The following is a 14,372-nucleotide window of genomic DNA, read 5'->3' on the forward strand; positions in this document are numbered from 1 at the left end:
TTAAGTTATTGAAGAGGGCACATGTTGTAAAGGGCTTTGTATGTTAGGTACATAGAGTTGTATTCCCTGTGATGGATTGACAGAGGAGAGAGGAACAAGAGATTGGGACATAGAGGATAGTCTGGAGCTAGTCAGTTTCTTGACATGCTAATTGAGTGGGCGTAACAAAAAGAACGTTAGCCCCTTGATTTTTTTTTATATAATAGTATTTATCATCTTATAGTAAATCTCAAAGCAAAGGGGCCATGCTTTAGGAGTAATGTAACCATTTGCAGAGAATTATCTTTGGTTTTGTACATTAAACTGTGATTACAGAGCACTGCAGTATTAAATGTAAAAAAGGCGCATAAATTCTCATATCCGGCAGCCAGACAAGATTAGACTGTAATTTACTCTGCAGAAATCTGTAGTTAGCTGTAATTCACCTTCAATTAACGTAATTACAAAGGGTTGTGTAGAAACAGTGATCTGCATTTTGCTGTGCGCATACTCTGAAAATGAAAAAGTAATTTGCCATGTGGACTACACTGGGTGCAGACTTATTAATCAAGTTGTATTTTAGCTGATTTTTTTTTATTATTGATCGAAAACTATGTTCTCAATCAACCCAAAAGACTATCAAAGATTTTTTTTTTTTGGAAGTTGGAGTGGGTTTTTTTTTAGATTTGGCTATCTTAGGAGGATATCTGTTTGTGCAGGTAACTATTTACTGTGCAGAATTATTAGGCAACTTAATAAAAACCAAATATTTTCCCATCTCACTTGTTTATTTTCACCAGGTAAACCAATATAACTGCACAAAATTTAGAAATAAACATTTCTGACATGCAAAAACAAAACCCCAAAAAATTAGTGACCAATATAGCCACCTTTCTTTATGATGACACTCAACAGCCTACCATCCATAGATTCTGTCAGTTGCTTGACCTGTTTACGATCAACATTGCGTGCAGCAGCCACCACAGCCTGCCAGACACTGTTCCGAGAGGTGTACTGTTTTCCCTCCCTGTAGATGTTACATTTTATGAGGAACCACAGATTTTCTATGGGGTTCAGATCAGGTGAACAAGGGGACCATGTCATTATTTTTTCATCTTTTAGACTTTTACTGGCCAGCCACGCTGTGGGGTAGTTGGATGCATGTGATGGAGCATTGTCCTGCATGAAAATCATGTTTTTTTTTAACAATACTGACTTCTTCCTGTACCACTGCTTGAAGAAGTTGTCTTCCAGATTTGGCAGTAGGTCTGGGAGTTGAGCTTCACTCCATCCTCAACACAAAAAGGTCCCACAAGTTCATGTTTGATGATACCAGCCCACACCAGTATCCCACCTCCACCTAGCTGGCGTCTCAGTCGGAGTGGAGCTCTCTGCCATTTACTGATCCAGCCTCTGGCCCACCCTCTAGACATCAAGAGTCACTCTCATTTCATCAGTCCATAAAACCTTTGAAAAATCAGTCTTAAGATATTTCTTGGCCCAGTCTTATCTTATGTTTCTTGTTCAAAGGTGGTCGTTTTTCAGCCTTCTTTACCTTGACCATGTCCCCGAGTATGGCACACCTTGTGCTTTTTGATACTCCAGTAACATTGCAGCTCTGAAATATGGCCAAACTGGTAGCAAATGGCATTTTGGCAGCTTCACGCTTGAATTTCCTCAATTCATGGGCAGTTATTTTGCACCTTTTTTGCCCAACACGCTTCTTGCGACCCTGTTGGCTTTTTGCCATGAAACACTTGATTGTTCGGTGATCACGCTTCAAACGTTTGGCAATTTCAAGACTGCTGCATCCCTCTGCAAGACATCTCACAATTTTGGACTTTCCAGAGCCCGTCAAATCTCTCTTCTGACCCATTTTGCCAAAGGAATGGAAGTTGCCTAATAAGTATGCACCCCTTATATAGGGTGTTGATGTCATTACACCACACCCCTCCTCATTACAGTGATGCACATCACCTGATTTACTTAATTGGTAGTTGGCTCTCAAGCCTATACAGCTTGGAGTAGGACAACATGTATAAAAATTATCATGTGATCAAAATACTCATTTGCCAAATAATTTTGCACATAGTGTATATACCATTATATTGGTGATTCGAATTGTATCTGTGGGCTTTTGACTCTTTTACCTCTCATAATGTTGTTCAATGTTGTGCTAAACTGCCATGGAATTTTAATTTTCTAAAAAGTGATGAGTTTGTTAAATATAACTAGGGCGTTTACTCTGCATTGAATACGATGAATATTTCAATGCTGACTTACCTTGGAGTTAAATGTATATTTGCTGCAAGGGCTTCAAAGCCCTCTTGAACTTTTTACATTTTAGGTGAGGATAGTTTTTGTTGTTCTTTTGTCTTTTCATTGTCTTCTCATTATACCTTTTTATTTAAAATATTTTATTAATTTTTTAGCAATACAAATAATGCAAATACATTCTTGATGGGAATCTACCAGGTAGTCCATATGGCAAGAAAGTGTTCCAAATTATCCGACCCTGTTGAATCTATACACTCATATAACATTAACTTATCAAGTCTATCCCTTACCGCTTGGATCGATAAATGGGTTTTCTTTTTCGCTCCTAATTGGGAGACCCAGACAGTGGGTGTATAGCTACTGCCTCTGGAGGCCGCACAAAGAACTACACTTAAAAGTGTAAGGCCCCTCCCCTTCTGGCTATACACCCTCCCGTAGGAGTACAGATTCCTCAGTTTTAGCTTTGTGCGCAAGGAGGTCAGACACGCACGCATAGCTCCATTGTTCTTAGTCAGCAGCAGCTGCTGACTATGTCGGATGGAAGAAAAGAGGGTCTATACAGACTCCCAGCATGCTCCCTTCTCACCCCACTTATGTCGGAGGTGTTTGTAAGGTTGAGGTACCCATTGCGGGTACGGAGGCTGGAGCCCACATGCTGATTCCTTCCCCATCCCTTTTTACAGGGCTCTGGGTGAAGTGGGATTTACCGGTCTCCAGGCACAGAGACCGTGCTCCATCTACAGCCCCTGGAGAAGATGCTGGATGGAGCGGAGTACATCAGGGACATGGCCCTGCTTCCTCAAGGTACTCTGTGTCCCCGTGTATCTGGCGCTCACACCGCAGCATGCTGGGTGTTGTAGTGCGCCGGGGGACATCAGCGCTGCGGCGCCTGTGCCATGGCCTCATTCAGCTTTGCTGAAGCAGGCACATTTATGGAAATAGTCCGCGCCGGCCGCTGGGACTGCGGCGCGGCTGGCACTTGTAGTGCGCCGGGGACTTCAGCGCGGCCTGCGCTTTTACGGCGGCCGCGCTGATAACTACAGTCCCCGGCTTTTGCGGCCTGCTTCCTTTCGTTCCCGCCCCCAGACCTGCCAGTCAGGAGAGGGGCGGGACGCTGCCCACGCTAGAACTCGGTCGCGCCGGCCGCTTGAACAGCGGCGCGGCTGGCACTTGCGGTGCGCCGGGGACTTCAGCGCGGCCCGCGCTTTTACGGCGGCCGCGCTGATAACTCGAGTCCCCGGCTTTTGCGGCCTGCGTTCGTTCGTTCCCGCCCACAGACCTGCCAGTCAGGAGAGGGGCGGGACGCTGGCCAGTGCATCAGCGCTGAGGGCTGGAGTCGTTTTTACATACTCCAGCCCTCACAGTCAGCACAGAGGGGACACTGTTCCCGCACTTTTGTTTGGGAACTCCCACGGACCGCCCCTCTCCACAGAAGCCGGCAGCCATTCTTGCTGACACGCTGAGCTGCAGAGGGGAGCCGGGGAGACCCAGACAAGGCATTCTGCAGCCTCTTACCCGCTGTTCAGCGGGCGGTAAGCAGCCCAGTGGGCTCACCCCCTCTTGTGCTCGTAGTATCCTTAGTATTTTGTGGCTACAAATACTTGGTATTGCATAGCGCTGGTCGCCCTTTGGCTATAGACTCTCTCACATGCAGAGAGCCAGCAGCATGTCGCCCGTAAAACGCAAGGGTGCCAAGGCACAGACATTGTATGCTTCCTGCACCGCATGTGGGATTTTTCTACCGGCAGGCTCCACGGACCCCCATTGTGTGCAGTGCTCGGCCCCTGCGGCGCTTGCACAGTCGGGACCTCTGCTGGACGTGTCCCAGGGTGTACCACCTGTGAATGCTGTCCAGGTGACAGGGACTGAGTTTGCAGCTTTTGCTGACAGAATGTCTCTCACTATGTCACAAATTCTTGACACATTGCGAGCTAGGCCTGTACTTCAGACCACGGACACTGTGCATGTATTGCCCCCTGGTCCCCCTCAGCTCCTAGCTCCGGGACGGGCATCTACACCTCAGGGTGAAGACTCTGACTCGGACGATGGCCCCGGGCAGCCTAAGCGGGCTCGTTATGACGGGCCTTCACATTCATCTCAATGGTCTGGATCCCAGCGGGATGAATCTATGGGTGATGAGGCGGACTTAACTGATCAGGATTCTGATCCTGGGACCGCTCTCAATCTAGATACACCAGATGGTGACGCCATAGTTAATGATCTTATATTTAACATCAATAAGATGTTGAATATTTCCCCACCAGCTCCTCCTGTAGAGGAGTCAGCTTCGCAGCACGAGAGAATCCATTTCAGATACCCTAAGCGTACATTAAGCACTTTTCTGGACCACGCTGACTTCAGAGACGCAATCCAGAAACCCCACGCTTATCCTGAAAGGCGTTTTCCTAAACGACTTAAAGATACACGCTACCCTTTTCCCTCTGAAGTGGTCAAGGGTTGGACCCAGTGTCCAAAAGTGGATCCTCCAATTTCCAGGCTTGCAGCCAGATCCTTGGTTGCTGTTGAAGATGGAGCGGCACTTAAAGATGCCACTGACAGGCAGATGGAGCTCTGGCTGAAATCCATCTATGAAGCGATTGGAGCGTCATTAGCGCCTTCTTTTGCGGCCGTATGGGCACTCCAAGCTATCACGGCCGGGCTTGCGCGAGTCGACTCAGTCACACGTGCATTTGCCCCGCAGGTAGCACCATTGACCTCGCAAATGGCGGCATTCGCGTCGTACGCGATTAATGCTGTTCTTGACGCTACAAGCCGCACGGCAGTGGCGTCAGCCAACTCAGTTGTTTTGCGTAGGGCTCTGTGGTTGAGACATTGGAAAGCAGATTCTCATTCCAAGAAGTGCTTAACCAATTTGCCTTTTTCTCGTGACCGATTGTTTGGAGAGCGTTTGGATGAAATCATCAAACACTCCAAGGGTAAGGACTCTTCCTTACCGCAACACAGACAAAACAAGCCCCAACAGAGGAGGGGTCAGTCTGGTTATCGGTCCTTTCGAGGACAGGGCAGGTCCCAATTCGCCTCGTCAAAAAAGACTCAAAAGGACCAGAGACGTTCAAATTCTTGGAGGTCTCAGTCACGCCCAAAAAGACCAGCCGGAGGAACCGTTGCCAAAACGACGTCCTCCTGACTTGCGGTCTCCGATGCCCACACCCGCGGTCGGTGGGAGGCTGTCCCACTTTGGCGACATTTGGCTAGCAAATGTCAAAGACCGTTGGGTGAGAGATATTCTATCTCACGGGTACAGGATAGAGTTCGGCTCTCGTCCGCCAACTCGTTTCTTCAGAACTTCTCCACCACCAGACCGAGCCGATGCTCTGTTGCAGGCGGTGGCCGCTCTAAAGGCGGAAGGAGTGGTGACCTCCGTCCCTCTTCAGGAACAGGGTCACGGTTTTTACTCCAATCTGTTTGTGGTCCCAAAAAAGGACGGATCGTATCGTCCCGTCCTGGATCTGAAGTTGCTCAACAGACACGTAAAAGTCAGGAGGTTCCGGATGGAATCCCTACGCTCCGTCATAGCCTCAATGTCTCAGGGAGATTTTCTAGCATCAATAGACATCAAAGATGCGTATCTCCACGTGCCGATTGCACCAGAGCATCAGCGTTTCCTACGCTTCGTCATACACGACGAGCACCTACAGTTCGTAGCGTTACCCTTCGGTCTGGCAACAGCCCCCCGGGTCTTCACCAAAGTCATGGCAGCAGTAGTAGCTGTTCTGCACTCGCAGGGTCACTCGGTCATCCCGTACCTAGACGACCTGCTTATAAAGGCATCCTCTCAAGAAGCATGCCAACACAGTCTGAAGGTGGCGCTAGACACTCTCCAGACTTTCGGGTGGATTATCAACTTTCCAAAGTCTCATCTAACCCCGACCCAATCTCTGACTTATCTTGGCATGGAGTTTCATACTCTATCAGCGATAGTGAGGCTTCCACTGGACAAGCAGTGCTCGCTACGGACTGGAGTGCAATCTCTTCTTCAGAGCCAGTCGCATTCACTGAGGCGCCTCATGCATTTCCTAGGAAAGATGGTAGCAGCAATGGAGGCAGTCCCGTTCGCGCAGTTTCATCTGCGCCCTCTCCAATGGGACATTCTGCGCCAATGGGATGGGAATTCGACGTCCCTCGACAGGACTGTCTCCCTCTCTCAGACTGCCAAGGACTCTCTACGTTGGTGGCTTCTCCCCAACTCATTGTCACAGGGAAAGTCGTTCCTTCCCCCGTCCTGGGCAGTGGTCACGACAGATGCGAGCCTATCAGGGTGGGGAGCGGTGTTTCTCCACCACAGGGCTCAGGGGACGTGGACTCAGGAAGAGTCCACCTTGCAGATCAATGTTCTGGAAATCAGAGCAATCTATCTTGCCCTGCGTGCCTTCCAACAATGGCTGGAAGGCAAGCAGATTCGGATTCAGTCGGACAATTCCACGGCGGTGGCGTACATCAACCACCAAGGGGGAACACGCAGTCGCCAAGCTTTTCAAGAAGTCCAGCGGATTTTGACGTGGGTGGAAAGCAGAGCGTCCACCATATCTGCAGTTCACATCCCAGGCGTGGAAAACTGGGAAGCAGACTTTCTCAGTCGCCAGGGCATGGACGCAGGAGCATGGTCCCTTCACCCGGACGTGTTTCAACAGATCTGTTGCCGCTGGGGGTCGCCGGACGTCGATCTGATGGCGTCACGGCACAACAACAAGGTCCCAGTTTTCATGGCACGGTCTCACGATCACCGAGCGCTGGCGGCAGACGCGTTGGTTCAGGATTGGTCGCAATTCCGACTCCCCTATGTGTTCCCACCTCTAGCATTGTTACCCAGAGTTCTCCGGAAAATCAAGTCCGACTGCCAGCGAGCCATACTCGTCGCTCCAAATTGGCCAAGAAGGTCGTGGTACCCGGATCTGTGGCATCTCACGGTAGGCCAACCGTGGGCACTACCAGACCGTCCAGATCTGCTGTCTCAAGGGCCGTTTTTCCATCTGAATTCTGCGGCCCTGAACCTGACTGTGTGGCCATTGAGTCCTGGATCCTAGCGGCCTCAGGTTTATCTCAGGGAGTTGTTGCCACAATGAGACAGGCTAGAAAACCATCCTCAGCTAAGATCTATCACAGGACGTGGAAGATATTCTTAGCGTGGTGCTTGGCTCAAGGGTTTTCTCCCTGGCCATTTGCATTGCCAATTTTTCTTTCCTTCCTGCAGTCTGGGTTGGAAAAAGGTTTGTCCCTTAGCTCGCTTAAGGGTCAAGTCTCCGCGTTATCCGTATTCTTTCAGAAGCGCTTGGCACAGCTTTCTAAAGTACGCACGTTTCTCCAAGGAGTTTGTCATATCGTTCCTCCTTACAGACGGCCATTGGAACCCTGGGATCTGAACAAGGTTCTCCTTGCTCTTCAAAAGCCGCCTTTCGAGCCTTTGAAAGAGGTTCCCCTTTCTCGGCTTTCACAAAAGGTAGTTTTTCTTGTAGCGGTCACGTCTCTTCGAAGAGTGTCCGAGCTGGCGGCGTTATCTTGCAAATCTCCCTTCCTGGTTTTTCACCAAGACAAGGTAGTACTGCGTCCAATTCCAGAGTTTTCTCCCAAGGTGGTTTCTTCCTTTCATCTCAATCAAGATATCACTTTGCCATCTTTGTGTCCGCATCCAGTTCACCAATTTGAAAAGGGTTTACATCTGTTGGACCTGGTGAGAGCACTCAGGATTTACATTTCTCGCACGGCGCCTCTACGCCGTTCGGATGCGCTCTTTGTCCTAGTCGCTGGTCAGCATAAGGGATCGCAAGCTTCCAAATCCACCCTGGCGCGGTGGATCAAGGAACCAATTCTTCACACATACCGTTCTGCTGGGCTTCAGATTCCATCTGGACTGAAGGCCCATTCTACCAGAGCCGTTGGTGCGTCCTGGGCGTTGAGGCATCAGGCTACGGCTCAGCAAGTGTGCCAGGCGGCTACCTGGTCGAGTCTGCACACGTTTACCAAACACTATCAAGTGCATACCTACGCTTCGGCAGACGCCAGCCTAGGTAGACAGGTCCTCCAGGCGGCGGTGGCCCACCTGTAGGAAGAGGCTGTATGACAGCCCGTTCATGTGGTATCTTTTTACCCACCCAGGGACTGCTTTTGGACGTCCCACTGTCTGGGTCTCCCAATTAGGAGCGAAAAAGAAGAAGGGAATTTTGTTTACTTACCGTAAATTCCTTTTCTTCTAGCTCCAATTGGGAGACCCAGCACCCGCCCTATCTGTTTTTAGGGTTTCGTTTTTTTCGGGTGCACATGTTGTTCACGTTGTTTCTTAAGTTCTCCGATCTAGTTATCGGATTGAATTTGTTTTTGAAACTGTTATTGGCTTTCCTCCTTCTTGCTTTGGTACTAAAACTGAGGAATCTGTACTCCTACGGGAGGGTGTATAGCCAGAAGGGGAGGGGCCTTACACTTTTAAGTGTAGTTCTTTGTGCGGCCTCCAGAGGCAGTAGCTATACACCCACTGTCTGGGTCTCCCAATTGGAGCTAGAAGAAAAGGAATTTACGGTAAGTAAACAAAATTCCCTTCTTTTCCCATTTAGAGGCGAGGTGAATTTCCACCGCCATAGTAATGTAAGTTAGCAGATGCAATGGCTAAGCCCCACAGTATGACATTGCTTCCCAAGGTATTATTAATAAGATGCTTTACATTAGTCCAGAAGGCTTGAACTCTTGGGCAGTCCCACCATATATGTTTTATATTACCAACTATGTTACAACCCCTGAAGCATTGATCTGATACATGTGGGTACAGGAGCTTGAGTCTAGCCAGGATATAATATGTTCTGTGAAGCAGTTTAACTGCTGTTTCTGTGAGGAAGATTGATGGCTACCCTTAGTGATCGTGGTGCAGCAGTGATGCCATCTTTCTGGAGAAAGTGATAGATTCAGTTCATTTTTTAACTGTGTCATATAAGGCAATTTTCCTGGGTGTGGCAGGTTTTAATGGAGGAATAGCGCCAGGAGATTCCTTTTCTGAAGGTGTTATTGGCAGCAAAAGATTCAAAAAAGGTGTGAGTACATTGTTGCTACGTCAAGTTATTGTGTTTCCAAAATGCAAAAGTTGGTTAAGCCTCATCGCTTCTCTTGGGGGCGGGTTGTACTTTTGAATAAATTCCATTCTGAACATTACTTTGTTGTTAATGTACCTAATGTGTTGCAGTGTAATGATCCCCTTGAGTTTCCACCATGTAAAAGCTTGTGTCTCAAAGCCCAGGGAGAACATGGGGATGTGAAGTAACGAGGTTAAGGGATAGGGCAGGATTGTAATTTGTGCTGTTTTCTGAGCCGCCGCCATAGGCAGAGGGAGTGAAAGGTGTATGGAGACAGCTGCGCTAAATTCTCTGGAATAGGGTTTGAAATCCATAGGAGGCCTGCTAAAGAGTAAGGGAATAAAAATGCATTTTTGAGTTTGACCCACCTTGGCCCATTGGAAGGGGCAGAGATTACTGCCAGTTGAGTTGCTTCCGCTGCCTTAGGGTACCTTCACACTTAGCGATGCAGCAGCGATCCGACCAGCGATCTGACCTGGTCAGGATCGCTGCTGCATCGCTACATGGTCGCTGGTGAGCTGTCAAACAGGCAGATCTCACCAGCGACCAGTGAACAGCCCCCAGCCAGCAGCGACGTGCAAGCGACGCTGCGCTTGCACGGAGCTGCCGTCTGGAAGCTGCGGAGACTGGTAACTAAGGTAAACATCGGGTATGGTTACCCGATGTTTACATTAGTTACCAGCGCACAGCTGTGTGTGCAGGGAGCAGGGAGCCGCGCACACTGAGCGCTGGCTCCTTGCTCTCCTACCATAGCTACAGTACACATCGGGTTAATTAACCCGATGTGTAATGCAGCTACATGTGCAGAGAGCAGGGAGCCGCGCACACTGCTTAGCGCTGGCTCCTTGCTCTCCTAGCTGCTGTACACATCGGGTTAATTAACCCGATGTGTACAGCAGCTACATGTGCAGAGAGCCGGAGCCGGCAGCACAGGCAGCGTGAGAGCTGCAGAGGCTGGTAACTAAGGTAAATATCGGGTAACCACCTTGGTTACCCGATGTTTATCTTGGATACAGCTTACCTCAGCTGTCAGACGCCGGCTCCTGCTCCCTGCTCGCTTCATTTGTCGCTCTCTTGCTGTCACACACAGCGATCTGTGTGTCACAGCAGGAGAGCGGCTTTGAAGAAAACGAACCAGGGCTGTGTGTAACGAGCAGCGATCTCGCAGCAGGGGCCAGATCGCTGCTCAGTGTCACACACAGCGAGATCGCTAATGAGGTCACTGCTGCGTCACAAAAAGCGTGACTCAGCAGCGATCTCGGCAGCGAGCTCGCTGTGTGTGAAGCACCCCTTATAGTAGAAAGCGAACTTTGGGAGAGACAAACCTCATAGTTCCTTATGGAGAAACATGTTTTTAGCCTTATTCTCATTCTCTGTCCCTGTCAAATATAGTTTGAGATGAGTTTATGAAATTCTGAGACTGTTTTAGTGCTGATATTGATGGGTAAGGATCGGAATACATATAAGAATCTGGGAAGTGAGACCATTCTTATAGAGTGGATTCTGCCAAGCCAGGATAGGGTAGTAGAGGCCCATTTGTTAAGATATCTCACAAACCTTTTTCATTATACTTTTGTCAGTTCTATAGGATTCAAAGATTCATCTGAAGAAGGTTAATTCTAAAGTTTTAGATCTTTCTTCCAAATCTAAAGTTTCCTTTTAGCCTCCTTTTTAACTCCACCCAATATGATGGCCATTAGCCTTCTACTGATGGTCAGAGCTTCAGCCATACATCTAGCCATAACGTGTGGGCACACCCCTATACGTTTGATTCTCATTTGGTCTCATCCATGTTAGTTCATTAGTGCTCACTTAAAATCAATTTTATATGACCTGATACAAGCTGAATGGAAACCAAAAAATCATTAATGTGATCATTTATTCCCCATAATGTTGGAAGCAATTTTACCATGTATACAGGGGGAAATAGGCTGTTTACAATTATATTTTTGGGCCACATGAAAGATGTGGTCGGCTTATGAAGAAGCTCTTTTGTCCAGTGAACACTGCCATGCTTTTATGGCTTAATGATTGGAGACAAGCGTTCTTCTTACAAATACAACCACAATTATTTGATTACTAATTGAATGTAAAAGTACTAAATTATTACATAAATTATTATTTTGATTGATTTAATCTGACGCATGAAGATGTGACAGCTCCCTAAGATAATTTTTTTGTTTGTTTATGTAGCTCCTCGAGCTGGATGGATACCTCCTCCACCTGCACTACCTCCAAGACCATGTGTGTCACAGGTAGTATCTCAGGTAATATTTGTAATAAGTAAAACTAAAACAGAAGAAAATACTATGGGCCTGACGTGGGTGTGGTGACGATGTTCGCAGTGCCACAAATCTTACTTCAGCAGGGACTGGAGTAGGATTTGTGGGGAGGTGTGAACAGGGGTGCACACCACTCGTCTGGAGCTACGCCTCTTCATGAATCAGGAACATTTAATGCCAGCACATCTCCTCATCAAGTCCGGCATGAAAAACACCAGTCTTGATGAATTGGCCCCTTTGTGTATACACTGGTGTTCACTATGTCAATCTATTCTATAGCCTTTACAATTAAACACAGAATAACATTATTGTTAGTTAATAGTAATTATACCCATCATTAAAATAAACTTAAATTAATATGTCCATTGTTTTTAAATGAATTTTTCTTATGGCAAATGTCAATTGTTGGCTCATCTTTCTGTCCACATGTTAAAGTGTTTATCTGGGCATTTAATATTGATGACCTATCGTTCAGGGTAGGTTATCAATATTAGATTGGTGTCCAACACCAAACCACTTCCGTTCATAGATACAATGGCTGCCAGATGTAAACACTGAATGGAGCTGAATGGCGGGAACCTTTTGATCTACCTCCTACCTGCTGACCAGTGCTTCTCCTGATTAGTAAGACTATGTCACGTATGCATCATGCCATAACAATGACATAGTGGCAAGCATACAAATCTGAAGAGGAGACTTGGAAGGCTACTGTCTAGATAAACACTGGAGCTGAATGGCAAGAACCCCTCAATCTACCTCCTATTTGCTGGCATCACCAGTGCTTCTCCTGATTGGTAAGGCTATGTCACGTATGTATCATGCTATAGCAATGACAAAGTGGCAAGCATGCAAATCTGAAGAGGACATATGCACGGCTACTGTCCATTGGACATGGGCCACTGATGGGTCCTACAAATATTTCACCTCTTGTATCATTTCCTGGTTTATTCTGAATAAATGTATAGATGCAAATATGCAATAGTAATGATGCCTACAGTTCTATACCAGTAAGCCATGGCCATTTCTAATTAATAATAATGTTGTTCCTATTTTAATGTATTTTTAGTGCAGGGCTAGTACTTCTGAACTTCATGGTTTGTGTGCTGTTGTACATGTTCTGCCTACTGTTATAGTGTATGGCATTTTCCTCTCCTATATGCATTGCATTGGGTCCGAAAGGATTCATGTCACATTTTTTTAAATTTATATTTCAATTGTCCCGAAAGAATTGTTCAGATTCCATGTGAAATCTATTACTGTTAGTTTCTTAGTATGGACTTACTTTAGTCTACATTAGGAGACTAAAGTCCCCTTTACACACTGCAACATCGCTAGCGATATCGCTGTAACGTCACTGGTTTTGTGACGTAATAGCGACCTCCCCAGCGACATTGCAGTGTGTGACATGCATCAGCGACCTGGCCCCTGCTGTGAGGTTGCTGATCGCTACAAATCGTTCAGGACCATTTTTTGGTCCTTTGTTTCCCGCTGCGCAGCATGCATCGGTGTTTGACACCGTTACAATGACATCGTTAGCGACTTAGAACCCAGCCTGTAGGCGTACTATAGCGTTCCCTTTCCCGATCCCTTACCTCCGATTGGTGGTCACTGTTGAAATCTGATTGGGCGGCTTTCACTGAAAAGAAGGCAACTTTAGCGCTTCCGTCCTTTGTTTCACAGCTACCTTGTTCCTGAGCGTGCTGGTTTGCGGATCATTAGAGAGTTCTCCAGTCTGCAATACTATAAAGCATATACGGTAAGCATCATTTGATTGAAGCTGTATTGATGCTGTATAGATAAACCAGTGTGGAGTCGCTCCACAGAGAACTCTACAAAGATCCGCTAAGCAACAGAAGCTCAGGAACAAAGGATATACAAGCGCGACTTTTGCCAATCTTTCAAAGCTCGGGGTCGCCAATAAGAACGCACTAGCGATCACGAATCGGACCTGAGGGGGCGTGTAAAAAGGACACCTAGGTGGCTTCAGCACCAAACATCACGCCCCTCACATAGATGTGAGTCGTCGAATAGCTGCTGTGTGACACGTCCCCAACAACCAGTGAGGTCGTTCTGCAGGTCCGTATCGCTGCTGCGTCGTTGGCCAGATCTGCCTGTTTTACAGCTCACCAGCGACTGTTTAGAGACTTTCCAGTGATCCCAGCCAGGTCGGGATCTCTGGTGGGATCGCTAGAAAGTCTCAGTGTGTAAAGGGGCCTTAACACTGACATTTTCTACACTTGTGTGCAGTCTAGACGGTCATGTGAGATAAGCAGTCTGGACTCCAGAATTCCCAGCAGAGAAGCAGATGTACTATAGCTTTGCCTAACAGTAATTATTTTATGTGTATTGACAGCTTTCTTATCCCAACTCCAACACCGATCAAAAAATACAAATTCAACAGCCAACTTTTGCAGGCTTCAAGTCACATGAACAGGTATGGAAACTGCAGATTTCATTGTTAGTTTTTATATTCTTGCTTTATTCTTATTCCACATTTCTAAAATTCCAATACATTTTGCAATATCTGCATATGCAATATATATTTTAAAAGTATCTATAAATTGTATTTTATTTATCATGGGTATTTGGCCAGTGACTATGTTTTAGGGAACATGCCACCTAGAGAAAGCACTGTTAGTAGATACAGTCATGGCTGAAAGTGTTGGCACCCTTGAAATTGTTCTAGAAAATGAAATATTTCTCAAGAAAATTATTGCAATTACATGTTTTGTTAAACACATGTTAATTTCTTTGGTTT

The 14,372-nt window shown here is 46.9% G+C and overlaps 1 protein-coding gene across 2 annotated transcripts in view; it reads left to right on the plus strand.

The window, feature by feature from the left end:
- The window catches only part of REPS2 (RALBP1 associated Eps domain containing 2), a 293,374-nt gene that overhangs the window by 228,111 nt on the left and 50,891 nt on the right, over positions 1-14,372 (plus strand). For both annotated transcript variants that reach the window (XM_075336286.1, XM_075336285.1), the window contains exons 15-16: positions 11,526-11,599; positions 13,968-14,048. In XM_075336286.1, coding sequence (XP_075192401.1) covers positions 11,526-11,599; positions 13,968-14,048 — 155 coding nt within the window. The remainder of the gene's footprint in view (positions 1-11,525; positions 11,600-13,967; positions 14,049-14,372) is intronic.

Source organism: Anomaloglossus baeobatrachus, chromosome 2, assembly GCF_048569485.1.
Source record: "Anomaloglossus baeobatrachus isolate aAnoBae1 chromosome 2, aAnoBae1.hap1, whole genome shotgun sequence".
Lineage (NCBI taxonomy): Eukaryota > Metazoa > Chordata > Amphibia > Anura > Aromobatidae > Anomaloglossus > Anomaloglossus baeobatrachus.